The sequence below is a fragment of the Rhinolophus sinicus genome, linkage group LG13, assembly GCF_036562045.2.
Source record: "Rhinolophus sinicus isolate RSC01 linkage group LG13, ASM3656204v1, whole genome shotgun sequence".
NCBI classification, from domain to species: domain Eukaryota; kingdom Metazoa; phylum Chordata; class Mammalia; order Chiroptera; family Rhinolophidae; genus Rhinolophus; species Rhinolophus sinicus.
The window spans coordinates 14,208,028-14,232,050 of record NC_133762.1 but is presented as its reverse complement, the minus strand read 5'-3'; the positions used below and the strand labels follow the sequence as shown (position 1 = coordinate 14,232,050).

Genomic DNA, 24,023 nt, shown 5'->3' with positions numbered 1-24,023 from the left:
TGCCACTGAATAATCAAGGTAAATTTATTTCTGAATTACTTAAGGGTCACGAAAGAGAAACATTACTCTTATGTTATAGAAACAGTAGTAAAATACAGTACACAGGAATGTCATTTGAGTGAGAAGGCAAAAAAGTACACTAGCAAATGAAAAATAGCAACTTTAAATACAAGGGTGAATCGATTTAAAAAGACACTTTGTTAATCAGAAAAAAATATATGCCCCATGTCTTTCTTACATACTGTACAAAATAAAATATTGCACTTTTAAGTCATGTTAAGTATGTACAAAAGAGTATGTTACAAATGATCGTTCCTGTCATTTAAAAACCGCCAGCAATCAAGTGATGACTGATGACCAGGAACTCCTGGGCTGGTGTCCTTGTCACGTTCCCCCGGCCACCCCCAGCCACCACCCCTCCGCTAACAATACCGCTCATCCCAGTGTCGCTGAGGCTGAAGTGACACAGGAGACTGGTGCTCAGAATATGGTGGAGAGACCACGCAAGCTTGTCCCCAGACAAATCCAAAGCCAAACGCACTGTTCCCTTAGGAGTGGCCGGGAACAAGGTGCAGCAACACCTGCTTCAGGTAACTGTGCTCCCAACAGGCGGTGGGCAGCCTGGGTACAGGCCGCTGGGACACTGAAGGAAGAAGTGGGACCGCTTATTTCGGGTTGTGTGACATCTAAAGCCGTAACTGGTGAACGTAAGGGAAAGCGCCCCAGACCCAAACCAGCATTAGAACGTCCAGTTTCCTACCAGCCCCAAACTGCTCTCAGCAGCGACAGGTGCTCCAAACTTCACCTCCATCCTGACACTGTCACTGTCATCAGTATTGGCCCCAATCGAAACCCAATCCAACTGGGACCTAACCTGGCCCTAATCCTAACTCCCAAAGCCAGCTCCAGCCTTAACCCTAACTTCCCTTCCATTCTCACCTAACCCAATCCCACAACTAACACTAGCCTTAAATGTATTCACCAAATCCTCACCCTTGTTCTCAGGGTAACTTCCAACCTAACCCTAACTCACTTTGGATTTCCTGAAAAATCAGTTCAAATTAAAACAATTCTTCACTATAAACAATTCTTTCCGGCTATCGTGTTTCATCGTTAGATTACTTTCTTATATTTTTTTCCAAAATAAAAAAATCCCCAGGAACACAATTTTATGAATAAGTTAGGTCTAATAAGGCTTTGACTTGCTGCTTGTGTGTGAGAAAATAGTGCTCAGAAAAAGTGTCATTCACAGCTCTTAAAGCATTGAATATACTTCAAAATCAGTAGAAAAGGTTAACTTTCCCTCTCCTTTGATTTCCAAGATATCTCATTTGGTCACAGAAGAATTTCCGTGGTTGTGAAAATGGCAGTGACATTTACTCTGCGTTTTCGTCCACAGGGTCTCTAAGGGCAAGGACCAAATGCCGCCGCCCCCCCCCGCCCCCCCACCCCCTCCAGGAACCTTGGGCCAGTGAGTGTTACAAGCCTGTTCAGAGTGACCACCTCCTTTACACAGACTAAACTTAAGGACCCATAACATGTTGTTAGACCCAATATATGAACGACGGGCCAGAGCTTCTAAAATGTAAATGCCTTATAAAGCTGTAGAAACCCGACTACTTGACAGAAGAGGATGTCACCAGGGGCCGTGCTTCCCACGTCTTCAGGATGTCCTGCTCTAGCCTAGTCTACACATCACAGGAAGCAGCAGCACGTGACAACATACTGGTGATGTTGGTGACGTCCTGATTCGAAGGGCATGGTGAGGTCCCAAGTGCCATGGCGTGCCGGCTAGGGTGTTTTTGTTCATCCTGGAATGCATCATTTCAAAGAGGTGGCATTGAAAACTGTCCATGGGAAAACAACAGTACAAAATCTTAGTGGTGATTTTGCATCGACCTCTGTTTGACCGCAGAATCTAGAGTTTTTGAAGAAGTACATGATTTTGGACCAGCTACAGGGGGAAAGGAGCTTTTACATTTCCATTTTATCTTCACAGCAGCATTATAACCACTCCAAAGGTTTATCCTTCTTGACACGACTGACAGCACCTTTGTTTGTAGAGGTCTAACGAACACAGATTCAGATGCTTTACAACCGTACAGTAGTGAGTTGTGTCTGTGCAGTCTCCTGCGAAAGACAAAACAAAACAAATCCCACCTCCATTTAACACATGGCTCCTTAAGGCCTCACTAAAAAAAAATCATCTGATTTTAGGAAACGCATAAATTGAGTCGGAAACACACTGGGCTCACTTCTCAGCTAGGCCAGGTGGCCTCTCGCTGCTCTCTGGGGACCTCCTGGCCCTTCTGGCCCATGCCACCTCTCTCGTGCTCAGAGCAGTAGCGCCTAGCTTTTGGAGGGTCGTGGACCCCTTGTAAGACTTACAAAAGCTACAGCCCTGCTCCCTGGAAAAGTACATATGTGGCTACACTCAAGACATTTGCTGCCTGTACAATCCCATCCATGAATGCCCGTCTATGGGTGACGCTGCCAGCAGAGGCTGTCCCCGGCCTGTTAGAAGGCAGGGAGCCATGCCCCGACACCCTACTGATGCAACTGCTTTATCTCGAGAACACTGAGTTGCACCCACATCAAAGTAGCTCATTCCCTAATGTCCCCGGATACCACATCCGTTCCGATTGCCCCTCAGACACGACTCTGACCAGGGAGGCCCCACGGGGTGTGTTTTGAACAAGGCTTCTGGGGCAGTCGTGATACCTGAGAGGGGTACGTACTGTCACAGGAAGGCCCCACACAGTGCCGCCAGGAAGACGGTTTCTTTCTCTGCACACAGTGTCTCTCGGCCACCGGTGTGCAGCTCCTTGTGTGGACACAGTCCACCTTCCGGGACTGGAAGCCCCGGCCACAGGCCGCCGTACAGGGCCTCCACGGGCCCGTGCGCCAACACACGTCACAGGCCCCTGACGAGCAGTTCCTCCTGGAGGCGGCTCTGAAACGGAAAAGACAAACAGAATGGGAAGCAGGAGGAGTGGGTGTCACCTCTTGCTGAGCGCAAGCCTTTTACCGCACTATGTTTCAAGATATGAAAGCTTTGAGGATTAGGACCCTATTTGTCCGGAAATGTATTTGTGTCGTTCATGGTTGATGATGCAAAGAGGCCGGGCAATCATGACACAGCAGAGGCAGCAAACCGCACGTTTCCGCTAGCTTCCAACACCAAGGGAAGGCACACGCCTCGAAGACACCCTGTCCTGATACTCTGGGGTGCATCGATTAGGGCAAAAAGAGAAGAATGACTCCCAATAAACTACTTCAGATTTGTCAGCAGGCTTTAAGGGTTGATTATATAAGCAGTTGGAATGTGTTCTGGGACGGCTATGAATTTATACGTGAGCAGTCGTGTCTGCTGAGAGAAAGGCTCTTCCAGTTGCATTCAGGCCACAATATGACTTGTAGTCAGACCTCACCAAGACCATTTGGGAAGAGGACTCTATCTCTGGTTCCTTATCCTGTAAAACAGAACAGAAAACTAATGCCCTGTGATTTTTGGAAAGGTAATTACCCTGGAGAACAGAGCCGCCTTAACGGGGCCACTCGGGTATGTGCCCTAGTTTCCTACGGCTGGGCTCCTGGATAATATATCTGCACGATGTCAGGTTGTCTCCGCACCCCAAAGACGACTGGGAGAGCCCCCTGACTTCGACTGGTTCGATCTTTCTCCCAGGAATTTGGAAGTTGCTGGAAATAAGACACATAAACATGAACTCTGGGGTAGTTGTGGCCATATTCTGCCACACGGGCCCGAGAGGTAGAAAAAAATAATATCCAGAAAGAACAAAGAACGAAGCAGAAATACACAGAGCTGCAAAAATGAGAGGAAAAAACCCTAACGCTTTCTCATTTCTTGGTTACAGTCCTTCCTGAGTTCTGAGGGCATTCTCCCTGTGGATTCTTGAGACATGTTTGTATTCCTATAAAAGGCTCCTTATCAGGGCACATGTTCTATAAGGAGTGTTGAGACTACAGTGGAAAAGTAATAAGGTGGAGAAAAATATGATAATCTGGATTTCTCTAAAGAAAAATATTCCACAATTGGAAGCAATACCTGGATTGACCCATAGGGGGAGACTCCATCAAAGGGTTTACTTAATACCTCACAGCAGACTGTTCATAGGATTCAGAAGGGAGGTAAGCAGGGGAAGGGGTCTTGGCAACTGCAGGCCTTTTGTTTTTCCCAGTGGGTATGAATTTTAGGGGCCAAACCTGAGTTGCTTTGGACAACAAGGCAGAGACTGCGTGCTCCTCAGCTGTCGTCCTATGCAGAGACGAGCTTTTCTGCTGAAAAGGATTAAACAACTATTCAAAGAATACTCAGAAAGTAAATGTAAAAGGATACGAAATTGTTATACGCAAATGTTAGGTGGTCTTGTCTTAATAAGAAATCTCCCACCCTCTCTGGATAAATCATTCTGAGATGACTTCCGTTGTTTGCAGCCCAAAGGACCTTAATTGATGCTGTCACTCTTTCTGCTTTGACAGAAGGCAGGGCTATTGGGAAGTCAGAACCACTGAGCTTCCTAAATATAAAAGATGAGAGGGGCACAGTGAGCCAGAGATCAACACAGAAACTGAAACCCAAGAGGCTGGTCCTTGAGGGCCCAGTAAAAAAATGCATGTCAGTCCAGCAGAGGGCGTCACTTTTTCCTGGACTGGGGACGGGGTGCCTGAGCTAGGGGGACACAACACTGGCGCTATGCACGCATCTGGGGCTCATATGCTTTTCTATATAAAACATGGAAGTAGAAATGGCAGCAGAAATCATAAAGGAAACTTGTTTCTGCCCCTCTCTCGTGTTCTCATTCCCATTCCGTCCAGCCCCACCTCAAATAACCCCTCTCTCACCATCGGTTCCATCAGTCAGATGGAACTATTGATTCTGCAGGGCAGCAGATTCCAAGCTTGGCTGGTGATCAGAAGTCCATGGGCAGCTTTAAAAAGATATAGATTGCCAGGCTCCACTTCCAAAGATTCTGACTCATTCAGTCTGAGCTGAGGCCCTAAAATCTTTAGTTTAAAGAAGCTTCCCATGTAATTCTGATTCTTGGTTAAGGCAGGGAACCACCAGTTTGGGGAACAAACTCTCTGTGTCCTCAGGCATTTCCCCATGGTGGTCCCCATGGTGTCATTCTCTCTCCCTCTGTAACTCTTTTCAGGGGGGGCCACAGTTCCCAATCCCTTCCAGGACCTGCAGGGGAGGCCAGCATACATTGCTCACCACAGATCCTCTCTCTACCCATGGCGACCAATAATGTCACAACCTATAAAACACCCTCTAACATTCACTGAGGCCCTCTGTGGCAACTGGGGGTGCCCAGTCTGTCCACTGCTCCCACGCCATGCAGGGACGAGGGACCTCTAATACCCCAGCTGTCTTCGGCAAGCCCACAGTCAGGAGAAGAGGGGTGTGGGGGAAACAGGGCCAGAAAACTACCAAAGAAACACCTGCAGTAGCTCTGTCAACTACCTTATTTCTCTATCTCCAAACCACCAGATGCTGGAGGAAAACTAGCAGCATGAAATCAAAGCAGAACAGCCAGCCCCGGAGGAAGCAGAAAGAGTAGAGGAAATGGGAGGCAACATGACTCTTTTTTCCCCCTCGGCTCTAGTAAGTTTTCTTCTATTATTTCTATTAAAAATGTCTACCCTTTCAGTTCATTTCGGTATCTCTTTTTCTAAAACCCTATTTCATCGGATATTGAACCTCCCAGTAGATGCCTCCATGCCTTCTACCTTCTGTGTTCTACTTTCTGCTTTTTGTTTTGGCTGCCTTTGGTTGGAAAACGCCGGTATATCCAAGGAACTGAATCGTGTTGTGGGGAGTAGAAAAGGCAGCTGACCCTACATTGCCAAATCTTACTGAAGGCTCAGAATGGTAACCGAGGCCATGGTCAAGGTCATCTCATTTTCTCCAGCAAGACTCGGGATGCAGAGGAGAAGAATGATATACTGAGCATCTTCTGTGGCTAACTAACCGAAACTTCCCCGCCGTAACTCCCCACGGACGATGATACCCCATTGAGCAGATGGGAAGGGAAGTGGCCCAAGGTCACACGATGAGAATGGTAGACTCCAAACTGCCCACTTCGTGTACCCTCCAGGCGCTCTCCTCACGCCCCTCTGGGATGCTGGGGTCAGCAGATGGAAAGAGCCTGGGTATCTGGGCAATCTCACAGAGCACAGCACTTCTCTCTCTAAGCCATCGACCCGCTCAGACTTTTATACAAGAGAAATGCTAACTCCTGTCTTGTTTAAGCCCCTGGACAAGACAAAAGCTCTTTTTAGCCTCTTCGAAACCAGTGTGCCAATATCCTAATCAAACCAGTTACTACACAGAGGAACCAAGACGTTAGTTAAAAACATGAGCAGATGCAATCTGTAAAACCTAAATGAAATAGTATAGGCCTGACCAACTTTGCGTATCAAGAGAAAAAGAGCTGTCTGTTCTCCACACTGCTCTTTTTCCTCTTTGAGGGGCCTGTGTCTGTATGTGTAACACCCAAGTACTGTGTCATCATCAGTGGCACCCATGAATTCCTCCTTCCATGTAATGGATACTACAGAGCACGGGGCTACAAGAACTCATCGTTTCAGAGGGAGTGCCAATTATGAGAGGTGGTGGACAGAAGTAATTCCATTCCCAGCCAGTCACTGAGGCAGGGGAGGTTGTGTGCTGCCCGGGGGCGGGTGGGGGGGGGCAGTACCTCCTTCTGTCATCGCAGCCAGCGTCGGAGCTGTTGTGGTGACAAATGACACGGGGCTGCTGTATCCTCAGAGAGCGACCCAGGCAATGTCCGGGACACTGGGACAGAAACACAACGCAGTGTAAACAAGCTGATGACCTCCTGCGTGCCGTCTACACGCCAGAAAAAGGGCTCTCACCAAAACCACCCGAACAGCACCTTGATCTTGGACTTCCAGCCTCCAGCACTGGGAGCAAAGACATTTCTGTTACTGAAGGCGCCCAGTCTTGGTGTTCTGTTACGGCAGCCCCAGCAAACCCATACAGGGCCCTACACATTTCTTTAACACTTTTTCTTGAACATTTTTATTAGAATACTATCTAAAGTGGCATTTGGGATATGGGTTCTGACACTCTGTGCACATGTCACTAGTGTCCCTTGCTCCTTTTCCTGAAGCCTGTTCTAATTCCTCCCACCCAATCCAGGCTGCCTTGGAACTTTTGTCGTCAAAGGACCCAACCTTGCTTTACCTTTGTATTGAAAGCCACGGACACTGTGATTTCCAAATATAACCCGTGAGGTCAGACACATACATACATTTTAGAGACCAATCAGATTCCCCACCCCCCAAAATTAAAAAACAAAATGTATTAGAAACAAGGTGACTGATTGCAGCAGTGTCAAAACACGAGATCTGTGAGCTTTACCTGGCCCCCTGGTTCCACGACCCACGGGACACACGGACGGCTGGAACAAGGTCTTCTTCCCAGAGGCCTGTTTTGGGGGGCACAGGCTGTTGGAGGCATCACCTGTGCCACGCCGCTGGCTCTTGTACGCTTGCATGTCACCTGTCGACTGTGGAACCCTTCACCGCAAGACGTAGAGCACTCTGACCACGCGCCTGTGAGCCACCTAGGGACAAAAACCACAGGAGGTGGCAGAGACTGGCCTGCCAGACCAGCACCATACAAAGAGTACCCTCCAAAGAAAAATTCACCCCAACACTGCGACCGGTTCAGGGACATGACACGCCTCTATAGTCAGGGGCGGCAGCCTAGTGACACCCAGCCTTATTCTGTGACCTCCTTTGACTCAGGGGAGCAAGACAGTCAGCATGTCGAGAGAAGCAGTACGGGGGTGGGGCACAGCCATCTGCATGGACACAAGAGTTGTCACTTGTGTGGCCCCCGGAGGGCAGAGCGAGGGCGACATTAGGCAGAAATTTCAAAAAGGTGGATCCCAAGTCATTGAAAGCGAAGGGAGAAAATGTTGGTAAAGCGCCTGTGTGCTGCCTGCTGGGCTTGACGGTTACACGCCATCCCATGAAGTTGTCATGCTCTTCCCATTCTCGGAGTCCACGGGGCTAAAATGACTTGACTCTGGTGACATAACTAACAAGCTCACAGCGCTGGGACTGGATTGGCGGTTTTTCTGACCCTAAAGTCCACACGTCAATGATCACAGGGGACTGGACTGTTGGAAGTGAACACCGCGGAGACACTGTGTGCTCTGAGTGTTTGACCTGCCACTGGGATACGGGGACTGGGGGACCCTGACCCGAGGCCCGCGACGTGCCAAGGGGATCATGCTCTTGGATGGGGAAAGAATTTCATCTGCATTGTCACTCAGTTCTAACCGAAATGTAGTATTTCCTTCAGTCATAAAAGTGTAGGTCACAAAACACACCAGTGAGTTTGTTACCGAAAGAAATCATAGACATTTGCATATGACATCACGCGTACACTTGAAGCAGGCATTTCCAAATATCAGTTATACTCATCACTACTGCAAAATTAAGGTGCAACTAGATCTTAGCTATTTCATGTGTTAACAGAGAAGCAAATCTATAATGATACCCCACCTTTTTTAATATTTCAGTAACTGTATTCAGTATCACTGGTTTCCTTTGTAATCAAACACATCTCATTTTCCAGATTTAAAACTTGTTCTGAGAAGGGGACCGCAGGCTTCTCCAGATGACCAGAGGGGTCCATCACACAGAGATGTGAAGACCCCTCTTCCCCCGCCTCCCGCCCCCAGGTAGAAGGACCCAGAGTTATATGACCTCTGGTGGCTCTTCTGGGTAGGAAAGTGCATGGCTGTTTATTCCAGGTGCGTGCTAAGCTGTGAGAGTATTTAATAAACAAGGCTGCTGACAGATTGCCCAACATGGATTCTTTCCTCTTTGTGACAATCAGGAATGGCCATGGCCACACAGCTGGCTTCTTGGACCACGTTCCCCCTCTTTATTGTAGTGTCCATGTGCTGCTTCCTGAGGGACAGGTGACGCTCGGCATGAGCTCCTCCTTTGACAAATGCACTGGGAACTGACACACAGGTCAGCAGGGAGCCTGGGGCCCTTCTGAGAATGTGTCCAAGGCATCGATTTTATTCCACAGTGTGACCCCGCCTCCCAGTTTCCTCCAAGGCGCAGGTCACTGGATCTACTGTGGCATTTGCACAAGGGCAGTGAGTGGCAGCACATTCAGCATGCCTCCATTTTCTCCTCAGTAAAATGGGTTGATAAGGGTATCTGCCTTGTAGGTTTGTGCTCAAGAAATGCCACTCCCCTTTTTTTTTTTTTTTACTGTGGATTTTGGTGCCACATATTTGATTATCCACTAGGGACTATGCTATTCATTCATTCATTCATTCATTCATTCATTCATTCCACACATATTTTTAGAGCACGTATAACAGGGCCAGCATTGTGCCAAGTGCTGGGAATAAAGTGTGGTGAGAAACAGCCATTGACTTACTGACAAAGGACTGACAGTCTAAGTGGGAGAGCAAGACAGACAGACTGTGGTAAGAGCTATTAAAAAGAATGATAAGGAAATGTAAAAAAAAAAAAAATCATAACGCCCAGGGGCCTGTGTTAGTTTGGAGGGCTAAGGTCGGTGAAATAGATGTATTGAAATAACTAAATGAAAAGAGAGGAAACAGTGTTCTCGGTAGAGGGAACAGAATGTGCAAAGACTCTGAGTCAGGAGAAAAAATGGCCGCCTAGGGACAAAAACCAGTGTGGATGTAGATCAGACCTCTAGCCTTTCACTCATTTATTCAGTCAGGCAGCAAATATTTACTGAGCTCCTCCTATGTACTAGGCACGATTTTACACACGAGGTTAACAAAATGAACAATGCCCAATGCTAGGGATTCTGGCTTTTGTCCTAAAACAATCAGAAGTCATTGAAGGGTTTTAAACAGAGGAGCATCATGACGAAAATCAGAAGTCTCTTGGAATAGCCCACGTGAGAAATGATGATGGCCTGGACGCCAGGGTTACGTGGCAGCAGACAAGCACAGATGGAAGTGAGAGAAAGGGGTGGGGGTGGGGTGGGGTCCAGGAGGCACTGTGGGTGGATCAGGTTTGGTGGACAGCATGAGTCTGCTTCTGGACATTTTTAAAGTTACTGACTTGTATCATTTGTTACACAGAAAGGCTGTTAACAGTTTTGCCTCTAGAAGTGGGGTCTAGGGAACTGTGCAGTTAACTAGTGCCGCTAACCAGCGGATCTCCCAGGTAAACCCCTTGACTTAGCTTACTACGCTCTTAAGGAACAGACAGCATGCCAGTGCAGGAAGCAGACTGGGGAGCGATTACGAGGAGATTATCTCCATTTGAATTTGGGCCCTTGAAACTGTGTAGCCTGGAGGAGTTTTCCCATCTGTCAAATAGGAAACCAACCACATCAACCCAGTCTCTGCTTGTGATCCCCTAGCAGAATGCCCAGTACAGAGTCCATGCCAAATAAATCATAGGGAGTGAGTCAGTAAGTCCAAATTACAGTGCCTTTTAAAACAAGCAAAAACCTGGTACTGATGAAATCAGACGAGTGTCTGCACATACCTCGAGGGGCAGTCCCGGATGTGACAGGGCTGAAACCCAGCCAGCGGCTTCTGGAGGTGACTGCAGAGGGCCTCGCTCACTTCCTGTCCATTGGCTGTCACACACTGGGGTCTCTGGACTCGGGCTCCCAAAGGGCCACAGGTGGCAGAGCAGTGTGTCCAGTTACCAAGGTTCCAAAAAGGCTCTGCAGAAAGGAAACAAATGTCATGACCGTCCCAGATGAGAAACGATGACAGGCCAGAGGACACGGCCAAAAGACCACCACGAGCTGTTTTCTGGTTAGCTGCCTGTCTGGTTCCTTGAGTAGCACACAGAGGAAACCGTCACATAGTGCAAGGGGGTCCCTTCAATCTCATTTACCCTCAGCTAACTTAATGTAGTAAGGGTTAGGAATGGCGGCCAGAATGGGGCCTCCTGGACCACCGCCTGGGAGAGGCGCTATTGCAGGCCAGCTGGACCTGCCAGAACAATCCCAGAGGGAGGAGGTACTGTGGGCGGGCTCTCGGCATTCTCCCAGCAGAGCCGAGAGGACAGAGAGGAACGCCCCTCCAGGGCCATGCCAACGGGTTCTATTTCTCAAAAGTGGGTCAGGCGGAGAAACCAAAGATGATTTAGCAAGGACCAGGGCTGACGCCGGAAGGTTGAAGATGTGTTTCCATCCCATTCGTACTCTTAACTTCAGATCACTCCTGAAGCGGCACAAATAGTTTGTCGTGGAGACATGTGAAAAGGTAAAAACGGGAGTTTCCTTTAGAAAAGTTCATGCGGAGCCCCTCCAGTAGTCACGGCTTTTTTATTTTAGTCCCCATTCCAAGCAGCCTTTCCCTTCCCTTTGACACTTGGTAAAAAGATGAGGTATGGCATGATGATGACAGATTTGTATATGATCACAGAAGGTGCCAGATTTTCTGGTACTAATCACAAGTAATTGATAGCTACCAGCTGTGTCCACATGTTCCTTCTCACAGCCGAGCGATTTCATTAACTTACACTTTTCCAGTTTTTTTCCTTATGATCTTTGTCTTAAGTTGCATATGGCATGATGTGCAAAGCATAACAGTATGTATATTTAGGTGGGCCCCCAGGATGACGGTTTATTTAAAACAGTTTTTATCAACAGCCACATTTATTGAGAACCTGCCCGGCGAAAGGTTCTGAGTGAGGCACTTTTAAACTTTAACCTCAAGTTTTCATTTAACCCTTACGATCATCTTGTGAATGAGATAATTTTTATTTGCAGAGGTGGAAACTGAAGAAAAGCTAGGTGACGTGCCCAAGGTGCTTCATCTTCTAGCTGCACGGAACCCAAGTGTGCTGACTCCCAATCTAACTCTTTCTACTACCGTGTTTCCCCCAAAATAAGACCTAGCCGGACCATCAGCGCTAATGCGTCTTTTGGAGCAAAAATTAATGGAAGACTGGGTCTTTTCACAAAGACATCTTCACAGTTCAAGGCAGGACACACATGCGTTTCTTTTAAAAAAAATGTTTTTTCACTGAGGTATAAATACGCATATACAATAAAATGCTCAGGTATCAGGCATGCAGTTCTGTGAGTTTTCACAATTGTATGTACTCATGTGACCAGAGCGAGGTGTGTCACATTCCATCACCCCAAAGAGTTTCCTCCTGCCTCTTTTCAATCCATTCCCCTCCCCTCCCAGGCAACTACTTGTTCGTTCCTCTCAATATACATTAGTTTTACCTGTTCTTAGACTTTACACCTTATATACAATTGACCCTTAAAAAGCACAGGGGTTAGGAGTGTCCAACCCCCACCACAGTTGAAAATCCATGTATAACTTTTCACTCGCCCAACACTTAACTACTAACAGCCTACTATGGACCAGAATCCTTACCAACCAATAACATCAACCATCAATGAATATCTATTTTGTACGTTATATGTATTATATACTGTATTCTTACAATAAATGAAGCAAAAGAAAAGAAAATATTAAGAAAATAAGGTTTGTGTGTAAGCATTTTCAAATTGTCACAAATCTCCAAAGACTTGTCCAGTGTATTTCTTGAAAAACATCTGTATAAGTGGGTCACCTGTACACTTCTGTGTTTGGCTTCTTCGCGTCACATTAAGTTTCGGAGATGCAGCCATGTTGCTGTGAACAGTAATGGCTCCTCCTTGTATTGCTGCAGAATATCCATTGAATGACTATGCCACAGGCTGTGTATCCATTCTTCTGTCGAGGGCCATTATGAGGCGAAAGTTGCTATGAATATCCTTAGACAAGTATTTTGGGAGAGATGTTTTCATTTTTCTTGGGTAAATACCTGTGAGTGGAATTGCTGGGTCAAGGGCAGGTGTGTGCCTAACTTTATTAGAAATGCCACACGTTTCCCAAAGTGATTGTACCATTTTGCACAGTTATCAGCAATGCAAGAGGGTTTCAGTGGCTTCACATGTTTGCCAAAAATTGGCACTATTGGTCTTTTTTGTTCTCGCTATCCTAGGAGGTGTGAAATTATATCTCACTGTGGTTGCCATCTGTAAATCTTCTTTAATGAACTCTCCAGCTTTTTGTCCATTGTCTTTTTTGGGGAGAGGAGAGTTCATTGTTAACTTGTAGGAGTTCCTCATATATTCTAGATTCATGCGTAAGTTCTTCATCAGACCTATGTTCTGCCAATCTCTTTCCTGTTCTGTGGCTTCTCTATTCATATTCTTAATGGTGTCTTTGATGAGCAGATTTTTGAAATTTTGACGAGGTCCAACGTGATATAATTTTTGTGTGTGTTACGGTCAGTGATTTTTGACACAAATGCATTTGAAAAGATCATGTTCACCCCCACATAAGACTCCTCGGTGGCTGCACGCTTTAGGAATAAACTCTAGTCTTCACTGTGACCCCCAAAGCTCTGAAGGATCTGGTCCTTAACAACTCTCCAGCCTCACCTCTTTTCCTGCTCCCTCCCTGTGCCCCCTCAGATGACCGTTTCTGTTCCTCGAGCACGTGAAGCTCGTTCCCACTTGATGGTCCTTACACTTACTATTCCCTCTGCCATAAATGCTCCTCCCTCATTTCTGCATGACGGCGCTCTCTCATCCTTTAGGTCCGGGATCAGAGAGCAGGTCCTAATTACCTTCACCACAGGGTTTTGCTCAATCACCGTGCATCTCATCACACTATTTTTCTTTATTCCTAGCACTTACCACAGAGAGCTACCTTATTTGTTTGTTTACTTGTTTATTGTTCATCTCTCCTACTGGAAAACCAAGTCCATGAGAGTGGGGATCTCTTCTGTCCTGTTCACCTCTAAGATGGGGCATGTTATATATTTGGTATTCAACCAATATTTATTAAATTCCTAAGATAAACATTCATTGAAATGTTGGCATAATCCACAATGTGCACGTGTGTGTGTGTGTGTGTGTGTGTGTGTGTGTGTGTGTGTGTGTGTGAAGGTGGCAGAACAATGTAGGTGGTTCTAATAAACCAAATTTGTAAATAGTCCAACAGCTTCACCTTCACCAACAGTTTCAGCCCAATGAATATCCAATTTTTTTATTAACTGATTCAAGGGAGTTTGTTTGGTATTCGTGTTCCAGGCCACTTGGCAGTTCTCTCTGCCTATGCACATCCCAGTTTCTCTGCCTGGAATGTTCTCCAACCTCTTCCCAGAACCCCAGGACCAAGATGAGAACTTGGTTGACCTCCCAGAGAGAGCCAAGGCCCCTTCGTTGGTGCTACCATCGTTCCTTGGTCATCCTTTTATTATGGCCCGTGTCACGCTGCTTCAAAATACCTGTTTACATGGCTGCCTCCCTCTTTACACGGTGACCTTTAGACTCATCTCTGCATCCCCAGCCCTGGCAAGTGTAAGCATTGGACCACTATTGGTTGAAGGATGCTGTAGACTGAATGTTGTGTTTCCTCAAAATTCTTATGTCACATCCTAATGTCCAATACGATGGACTTAGGAGTTGGGGCCTTTGGGAGGTGACTAGGTCAGGAGGATGGGGCCCTTATCAATTGAGATTAGTGCCCTGATAAAAGAGGCCCCAGGGAGCTCTCTCCCCCCTTCCACCATGTGAGGACACAGAGAAAAAACGGCCTCTGTGAACCAGGAAGTGGGCTCTTACCAGACACCGATCTGCCCCTGCTTAGACCTTGGCCTTCCCAGCCTCCAGAACGTGAGAAATGAATGTTTGTTATTTCTAAGCTACCCAGTCTGTGGTGTTTTGTTATAGCAGCCGGAATGGACTAAGACAAAGTTGGGTAAATGGATGATAGTGTATGTAACAATGGTAGTATTATATCTGAACCAGGAGAAGAAATACGTCGTAAAAATACTCCTGGATAGTGACATCGTAAACACCATGAGCTGGATTGCTGGTTGGCGGCTCCATGTCATTTCGCCTTCCAGGCTCTCCCTGCATGTCAGGAACTGCAAGCCTGGGAACGACAGTTCTGGGTCTGAATCTGCAGCATTGTGTTCTATGGGATATATTCTGCAAACGAGAGGCGCTTGTGCAATATTGAAAAGGTTGAAATGATGCAGCCACTATTGTTCCTGTAGAGTAGGTATCACCCAACAGGAGGTCTAACAGTGGTGTCTCTGTGTCCTCCTGGGATTTATTCATTTTTGAGCTACAAGGAGCTGAGATTATCGGCAGTGGTTTCCTGTGATGCTAGCATTGCTGCTTTGCTTCACGCTACCTCTCTCCCTTTGCCTCCTGAAGAGTTTTGCAAACTTGAAGTACTTAAGATCAGTTTCTCCTGACCAAGTACTGCTACACAACAAAGTTAGCATGCATGGGGAAAAAAAAAACACGTGAAAAATGAAAGAATGAATTCTAGAATTCTTAGCAAATCTGCCCTCTATTAATATTGGCAACAGTTTTGAAGCTGGAAAACCAATACTATCAGAAATAATGATACACATTTGGGATATGAGCTCTGGGGCTTCCTAAGGAATGAATTTGTTTTTTTCCAAAGATGCTTCAATATGGAAGGAACAAATTGAACTACAGAAGATGAGGGACAAAGGGAAAGCTGTTGGCGTGCTTAGGAATAATTTTACTTACTGCAAAGTGCAAAACACAGGGGGGTCTTTTAGCTAAATCCTTTTCTTTGCACGTGCCTCACAAAGAATAAATTCCAAAAAAGTCAAAATCCCAAACCTGATGGCAGGGCTTTTCCTGTCGGGTCACTGCTGTTGGTTCCAGTGTTGGATGCCTGGCGCATATGCTTTTTATGGTCCTTGGGAAATACAGTTTTACTATCTGACCGTCTTTGTTCTGAGAAAAAAAAAAGAACACTTGTTTACCAATTAGAACTTACGTAATTCTTGTTCTAGTTTGGTGTCCTATAAGAAGACAGTAAGTAGGAAATAAGCCCTTTCCAATCGATTGCACTGTCTCTGGGTGCTTGGGTTCACACCTGGGAGCTGCAAGTGTGTGGGAAGCTATAGGGTTTAGCAAGTTATGCACTGTGCTAATCTGTGGCATCTCTGCACGTTCCAGGGTGTATAGCCCAACTAGAAAGATGGAAAAGATGCATTCCCCAGAATTCCAAATAGGACTGCAGGAAGCAGCTGGGTCCCACAGAGCTCACAGGAAGCCCTTGAACAGACAGCCAGAACGGGACACTTACCCAGCAAGTGCAGTGTGGACGTGGCCGTTGCCTTTCCAAGAGCATTGGTGGCTGTGCAGACATAGGTTCCTTCATTTGCAAGGGAAACGTTCTGCAACAACAGGGATCCATTGAAAAGCAAGGAAATATTGTCACTCAGAGGTCCTCCTCTCTTCACCCAAGTTACCGTAGGCTGAGGGACACCTTTGGAATGAAAACAAATACGACAAAGGCAGATTCCTTTAAGAACAGGGCCACAGAACCATATGACAAATACCATCCAGCATGTTGACCATAGTCAGCAAATGGGTTTCATCACATAGTGTAGGAAAAGTGGCTATTTCTGCTTGGATAGCTTTTCTATGGCGGTGCTCGGTTGTCATAAAGAAGTCTGGGGGAAAAGTACCTAATACGGGTCTGTAAGTTGTTTGCTGTGCATATGCAATAAAATGTTTCTCCTTCCGGATGAATATGAAACCTTCAGGGAAACAGTTTTTGTTCATTAATGCTTTTGTGAAAGAGGTAATTTCAGGGAACAAAAAGAAGTGCTGAGTTCCAAGCCTGGGTTGATGTCGTGAGGTGCAGATGTAAGCGACATCTCCAGACACAGAGGGGAAACGAGGAATTGAAAGACTTTCTTCCCCCAAATCTTGAGATGTCTTAGCATTTTGCAGGGCTATGGAATGGGAAACTCTGGGGAATCTCATCTGGTTCTTAAGAGCTGGGGCATCTCAGGTCAGTAACTGGTTTTGAGGGTGTCCTCTCCTCCTGCAGAACTCTGGCTAGAGAATGTGGCAGACAGGGCAAGGCTTTCGGACATAAAAGAGATGTCACACCATACGCATGCCATTTGTGATACATGTCACGGCAGGCAACATGCATGCTCCATGAACACGGTGGCACTCTGCTTCTCCCCGGGCTTCATCCTACAGCCAAGGAAGCCAGTCAAGTCAAACCCAGCCCGGGACCTACGTACCCAGAGAAGTACTAATTGCAGGTGCATACATTCTTCTAGTTGTTTCTTCTACAAATATATACACACAGAGAGATTCCACTTTCCTAAGGTCACCAGCTAATCAAAACTGGAGCCGAGATTCACACACACCCATGCAGTTTATTCCAGAAATGATAGATCGCAATCTCATGTAAGTGGTAGGTCTTGCATATTTCTTCATAAATGTGTACCTAGGCATTTTACTGGTTTTACTGCCATAGTAAGCAGGTTCCTTAAAAATACATTTTATATAAAAATACATGTTATAGTTGTTTATTGCTGACAAGTAGAAAAACTATGACTACCCAGTCACCTTACCGAACTTTATTATTTTCAATTAACTTTGTTTTTTAAGGCAAACAATCATAAATACACATAATGGCAAGTTTATCTGTTCTTTTCCAATATTTAAACCTATGACTTATGTTAACTATTGCATTGTATGAACTAATGTCTCTAGAAGAATGCTGGATAATAACAGTTATAGCAGGCATGTCTGTCTTGTTTCCAACTGTAAAGGGAATATTACTCATGTATAACACCCTAAAGAATGATGTTTATTTTGGTTTCTGCAACTTGTTATCAAAGAAATTTCCTATTTCTAGCTTAGCTTACATGGAAATTTCTAAGTCTTCCAATTAATATTTAGTTTAATTTGCTTATTTTAAAATTAAAATATTTAAAGCTATTAATTTTCTTTGGAGTGTAGCTTTGACTGCATGTCCTATATTTTGAAATGCAATACAACTATTGCTATTACTTCATTAATTCAAAACAAGTTTATGAAGTGCCCGTTATATGTGAGACTCTGTGCTGGTGCTAAGGATGTGATGGTGAACCAAGTTCCTTAAGAAACTTCACTTTAGAAGGGGGCTTTGGAGAGAAACAGGTAATGGCAGGCTTCTGATAAAGGCAGACACCGGCACATGGAAGCTGTACTGAATGCAGACTGGACGAAGGGGAAGAGTCCCACAGGAAGGAACGTCAAGCTAAGGGGGGTGGGAGATGGTTTTCGGTGGAAGGAACAGTATGCAGACAGGCTTACACACAAAGGAAAATACAGTGCATTTGGAAAACCATAAACTGTTGATTACGACTGGAGTTTAAAGCACACAGAGGAGTAGTGAGATGAAACTAACAAGATAAGCAGATACCCCTAAAATGAAAATTGACTGTCTGTAGTATGGAGTTTGGCTGAATCTACTCCACGGGAAATAGAAAACAATTATGTTAAGCAGTGGTGAAAATATCAGATTGGTACTTTAGAAATATCAGTCTGTGGTGCAGCCGCTATGGGAGGCAGTGTGGCGGTTCCTCAAAAAATTATGAATAGAATTACCGTATGACCCAGCAATCCCTCTCCTGGGTATCTACCCAAAAAATCTGAAAACATTTATCCATAAAGACACATGTGCCCCAATGTTCATTGCAGCTTTGTTTATGGAGGCCAAGACATGGAAACAACCAAAATATTCTTTGATAGATGAATGGATAAAGAACTTGTGGTATACATACACAATGGAATACTATTCAGCAGTAAGAAAAGATGATATAGGAACATTTGTGACAACATGGATGGATCTTGAGAGTATAATGCTAAACGAAATAAGTCAGACAGAAAAATTAGAGAACCATACGATTTCACTGATATGTGGTATATAAACCAAAAACAACAAAAGAACAACACAAACAAATGAGAAACAAAAACTCATAGACACAGACAATAGTTTAGTGGTTACCGGAGGGTAAGGGGGTGGAGGGTGGGAGATGAGGTTAAGGGGATCAAATATATGGTGATGGAAGGAGAACTGACTCTGGGTGGTGAACACACAATGGGATTTATAGATGATGTAATACAGAATTGTACACCTGAAATCTATGTAATTTTACTAACAATTGTCACCCCAATAAACTTTAATTAAAAAAAAAAAGAACTATCAGTGTGGGTGTGGTATAAAATGGGGAAGAGGGAGGCAAGGCTCAGGAGGACCAGTCTGGTGGTCACTGAAGCAACTGAGCTGAGAGACAAAGGCAGGAGCAGTGGGTCGAGAGGGAAATAGGTCAACTTAGGAAACATTAAAGAGGAAAAACCAATAGGACTTAGTGATTGGTTATATACGGGGCCGTGAAGGAGGTCTGAAACGCAGAGCTGGGCTGGTGAGGATGGGGCGTGGACGCTGCACCCAGGAAGCCTGAAGTTCATCTCAGCAGAGCTTACTGCTAGGCAGAAATTTTTTTAAAAAAGAAAAACTCCCCAGCACGATTTTTGGAGTCCACTTTGGTCACTAGTTATCCTGATGCCCCGTTACTTCCTAGCTGCCTTAAGTCCCTCACGCCTCTGCTGACAGCAGTTGGTGGCAGGGACTTCAGTGCCATTCAGACTGTCCCCTACCAACAACTGCCTGCACCTTTAAGTGATCAAGGGCTCATCCATCCAGTGAATGTACTGTAAGTGCCTACTGTGTGCAAGCACCTGCTAGGAGCTGGGTCATAGCTTTGCTGCAGGGCTGAGCAGCTTCTCCTGCCTTGAGGCTTTCAGGAGAGTAAGGAGGGTACGTGTCCTCTCAGGGATCCGCTGCTTCCTCCAGCAACGAACCAGACACACTTGAAGGGCCTGTGACAGAGCACGAGGCCTCAGGAAAAAATCAGCCAGCAGCTTCTTCAGGGCGGAGACGCACAGAACAGCGCCTTTCACACAGCGGGCTTGTGGGAGTAAATAGAAGAGAACAAACCACAGGTCAGAGCAATTGTCCTCCTCTATGAAACTCCAGCTGTCTTCTACAGAGGGAGCACAATCTTCCTTCTGAACATCCTGGAAGGTTTAGATGCATGCGTTGATTTGCAGTCTAGAGCTGCATAGCAAGGAGAGAAGAATGTGGGGCTCCTATGGCAATCCAAGGAGTTAGGGGTGAGGAGAGGAAGGATGAAGGCAAGGAGGGCAGGGGGCAGAAGAGCTGGGTGATGGAAGCCTTTGTTAAGATCCCTGAACCTGTGGTGTTGCTTAAAAAATGTGCCAAACGCTATGAAGTAGCAAGCAGTCAAGGAACTGACTTTTGCAGCCTGGTTGATGGAGAGAAAAAGAGAGACTACACCAGTTTAGTGCAGAAGGGAGCCAGAGGCAAAGGGCCCAGGCCAGGGTAAGCCCTCGAGAGCTGGCACAAGTAGGTTCTGGAAGGTTCTGCAAAATTCCCAAACCCTGGAACTCATCCTTAAACCTGCACCTGAGAATGGTAGGCAAGGCGATGCTACCGAATTTACACCAACAGTAACAGTCTACCTGTACGAACAATGCCAGAAAAACAACACAAAACTCAGCAAGTTTTCAAATGTAAAGGGAGAAGCAGGGGTCTCCGGTTCTGAGGAAAGAAGCTGACCCTGCAACTCAGCACCCAGACGCATCGCTCCACGGGGCACATTTTCAAAGCACTGAAGGGGCCAGAAGGAAGTCAGAGGTGATCCTTCAGACCACTGCTCTTCACAGTCTTTCAAAACTACCAATGTTTGCTCTGCGGAAACAGCCATAAAATGTCAGAAATAGTTTAAACTTATTTATCTAACCTCAAAGACAGGCTCTTTCCCCCAAGACGTACAGCTCTGAAATATTCAACGCTCTGTTTCCACAATGCTGAAATTGTTTTTGGAAGGCAAGTGTTGTGGAAAAAAGTTCAGATCTGGAGGGGCTGCGGAACATGTGTTGCAAACAAGTCTGCACCTCTGGGGTGTCTTTAAAATAGTCACTGTTTAAAAACAAATTTCCTTCATCCTTGAAAGGCCCATGACATATTCCACACTATAAAATCCTTGGCCTGGTCAGACAGCTGTAAATGCTAGATTTTTATATCAGCGTGTCACATATATTATTCTTGTTTGGTTTTGTTCATTTGTTTGTTTCCTGCAACGACACAATACTCATACAATATAGTCTGTATTTTTTTCACATCAAACAACGGAAAGTGTAAGCTACCCTCAGTTACCCCCAGGGCCTATGAAGAAACACACTTCCATTTGATAAGCTATAAGGCACACTGAACACAGAGTAGGCAAACCACAAAGGGAATTGTCGCTAATAAATGAAGCAAATGAGTAAGAATCCAGTTTCGGTGTCAGAGAAAATATCTCAAAGCTACTGGTACAAAGACTACTCTTCTCAACTGCAGGGTCCATCTTCATAACGTGCTAAATTTTATAAGGAATTGGACTCTTGGCAATACGAAGCCAACGCTTTGCAGATATGAAGGACCACCTATCAATTTATCCTATCAATAAAGCCATATGCAGAACTCCCTCCAAATATAAGTCTATGGCTCTTACCAGTCACAGAATTCTCTCGAATAGCTGTTGACGTTCTTTCTCTTCTCTGGTAAAATGATTAACAGCTTGGCCTAATTGGATCCCCAAGCGATGTGATCTGAGGATTTAGAAGGAATCTGGGTCACAGCCTCCTTTCCCAATTCCATAGCCAAGAGCCTTTCCCCGAAGGCTTTTAAAATGTGTTTCCTCTGACACGGAGGAAGTCCTTCCTCTTGTTGACACAGGCCTCTTCCTGGTGTGGTCACCCTTGACCTGTCAGGGACCCTGGGCTTCTGCTGGGCTTGGGACTCCAGCAGCCATATCTCACGAGCCGCACAGTTCACTGCTGGGTTGTCCGCTGAGGTCTCATGTATAAGCTCGAAAGGGCCCATGAGGGTCATTCAGCATTTTATCTCCAAACCCAAAACTCCCAGTGGTTCCCTGCAGAATAAGACGCGAAGCCAAAGCTGGTGCAAATCAGAGGCACACACGGGAGCTCTACACATGGTATGAACCGCTGACTGCAGGACAGAGAATTCCTGAACAGCAGCCCAAACTGGGACCACCGTGGCCATTCCAGGGGCCCTTTCTGATAACCAAGGGGTTTTGGTCACCTAGCAACATAACCCTGGGACGTGGGCGAACAAACAATGATGTTGTGCTCCTTAAAACCCACATTTAAATATCGCCCCATGGTCTTCCTGTGGGTTCTGCTGCTGTCACCCCAAACCCCAGAGAACGGCATGTGGGCTGCTGTCCGCGGAGCTCCGTGGTGACGTGTCAGGGCTGGGCTGACTCCCCACAGCTCCCTGCCCTCCTCCCTCAAGTCACTGACTCTTCTCTTTCTGTCTGAGCGGACCCCACTTGCTCTGTGAAGACGTTCGTTCTCCTTAGGAATGGTGGGGAGGCAGATCCAGTGTTCCCAGCTCCATAGCTCCTCCTCTTCTTGGAGGAGAGCGCAGAACCCTTTTCATGTCAAGGGCACCGGTGCAAACCATGAATAGCTCATCCTCCAGCCCCTTCGTGCATAGCACGAAGATTTTTCTACGTGCTGTTCCCCCCACTGGTATTTCATATTCTCATTTACCGCTTGGGAGACTTCCACTCATAGGCCTCTCGTCCACGACTCTGTCTGACCCTGAAGCAGACGCCTCCTCTGCGGACCTTAGAACACCGACGTGTCAGCTGATTCCACCTTGACAACGAGCCCAGAGCCAGGGCCCAGGCCCTGCCGTTTAGCCCCCGCCTCTAGCTTATTCCTCGTCACCCACTGTGTCCCGAGGAAGAGTCTCTCATTTTGAGACCACAACTGAGATGAGTCCCAGGTGACTCTAGCTTCAGGTACTGGCGAGAGCAGTGGTTCTTGGCTGTACATTAGAATCGTCTTGGAAGCTTTAAAACACCCCGGTTTCTAGGCCACACTGAAGACGGATGAAAGCAGATGCTCTCAGAGTGGGGTGTGAGCGGGGCGGGGGGAAGTGAGCTCAAGGCCTGACCCACCGACACCGTCCATGACATAGTATACGGGTCAGTCATGAAGATGTGGGTGCTGCATTGTCAAACACATAACTACGGGGGATACATGAATGAGCAGACAGGAGAAAAGGGCGGAGCCCCCGGGAGTCAGGCCGACGCTGGCCTCACACTGGCAGTCTGCAGGTGACAAGAGGCCAGCGTCTGAGTGTGTCCCACCTCGGTCCTAGATCTCGCACCACAGGTCAGGTCTCCAGCTGAGGTTGGGTGCCAGCTCTTGCCTGTACCCGCGCCTCTGACACCATGTCCCCAAGCTGGGACACTTCCTAAGTCCTGCCTCAGAGCTCTGACACTCTCTCTGGTCCGACCTCCTGCTTCCCATTCTGCTGTCTCAAGCCCAGAGTCTCCTTCCTTCTCTGTCCAGTTCCAGTGCAGTCACACAGATTTGGGGTTAAATCTTAGCTCACACTCGTTAGGTACACAGACCCAGGCAGGTATGTGAACTCATCCTGTCCTCTGCAAAACAAAGATGATAACAATACCCTCCTCACGGGCTGTTCAAACGGACACACGTTAGGTACCCACGTTAGCATTCTTTTTGATGATGAGTTTCGATGGTTTTTCCATAGGCGCCTTACACACCTGAGCGCTTTGCGATGTAGTTTCTTTCCCGTGTTTAACTCAACCTCTATGTGCCAACACCCCAGCCCCAGCCTGGGGACAACTATGTCCCAGGTCCTCAATGAATGACACATCCAATGCTAAATGCCAGATGAGCCTGCTCCCTCTTGGGTCCATCAGAGGCAGGGAATCTTAATTTAATGTTTTGAATGACTGTCCCAACAATCCAATCAATGACCACTGATGTCATTTTACTGAGTTCAATGTATAACTTTCCGCAGTTTCTCTTCCCTCTCACTTTTCAATCCATACTGCAGGCAGAATGCACTTTCTAAAACACAGACTGGCTCATCCCACTACTCTGCTTAAAACTTTTCTTGTCTCCCGACTGCCAATAACATGATGTCCAGGGTTTTAGTATGACATTCAAAGCCCTTCGCAATCTGGTCCCAACTTATACTTTCAAACCCACCTCTTCTCAGTCTCCCTCACAC

The 24,023-nt window shown here is 46.4% G+C and overlaps 1 protein-coding gene across 2 annotated transcripts in view; it reads right to left on the bottom strand.

Moving 5' to 3' along the window:
* ADAMTSL3 (ADAMTS like 3) overlaps positions 1–24,023 on the bottom strand; it is a 187,823-nt gene continuing 163,800 nt past the window's right edge. The window contains exons 24-30 of one of the 2 annotated variants that reach the window (XM_019743525.2): positions 16,173–16,355; positions 15,701–15,817; positions 10,558–10,741; positions 7,412–7,616; positions 6,726–6,823; positions 2,739–2,953; positions 1–2,130 (exon numbers count right to left, since the gene is read on the bottom strand). In XM_019743525.2, the coding sequence (XP_019599084.2) occupies positions 2,024–2,130; positions 2,739–2,953; positions 6,726–6,823; positions 7,412–7,616; positions 10,558–10,741; positions 15,701–15,817; positions 16,173–16,355 (1,109 nt within the window). In that variant the 3' untranslated portion in view covers positions 1–2,023. Of the gene's footprint in view, positions 2,131–2,721; positions 2,954–6,725; positions 6,824–7,411; positions 7,617–10,557; positions 10,742–15,700; positions 15,818–16,172; positions 16,356–24,023 lie in introns of both variants that reach the window. The other variant, XM_019743526.2, reaches the window with a different exon arrangement.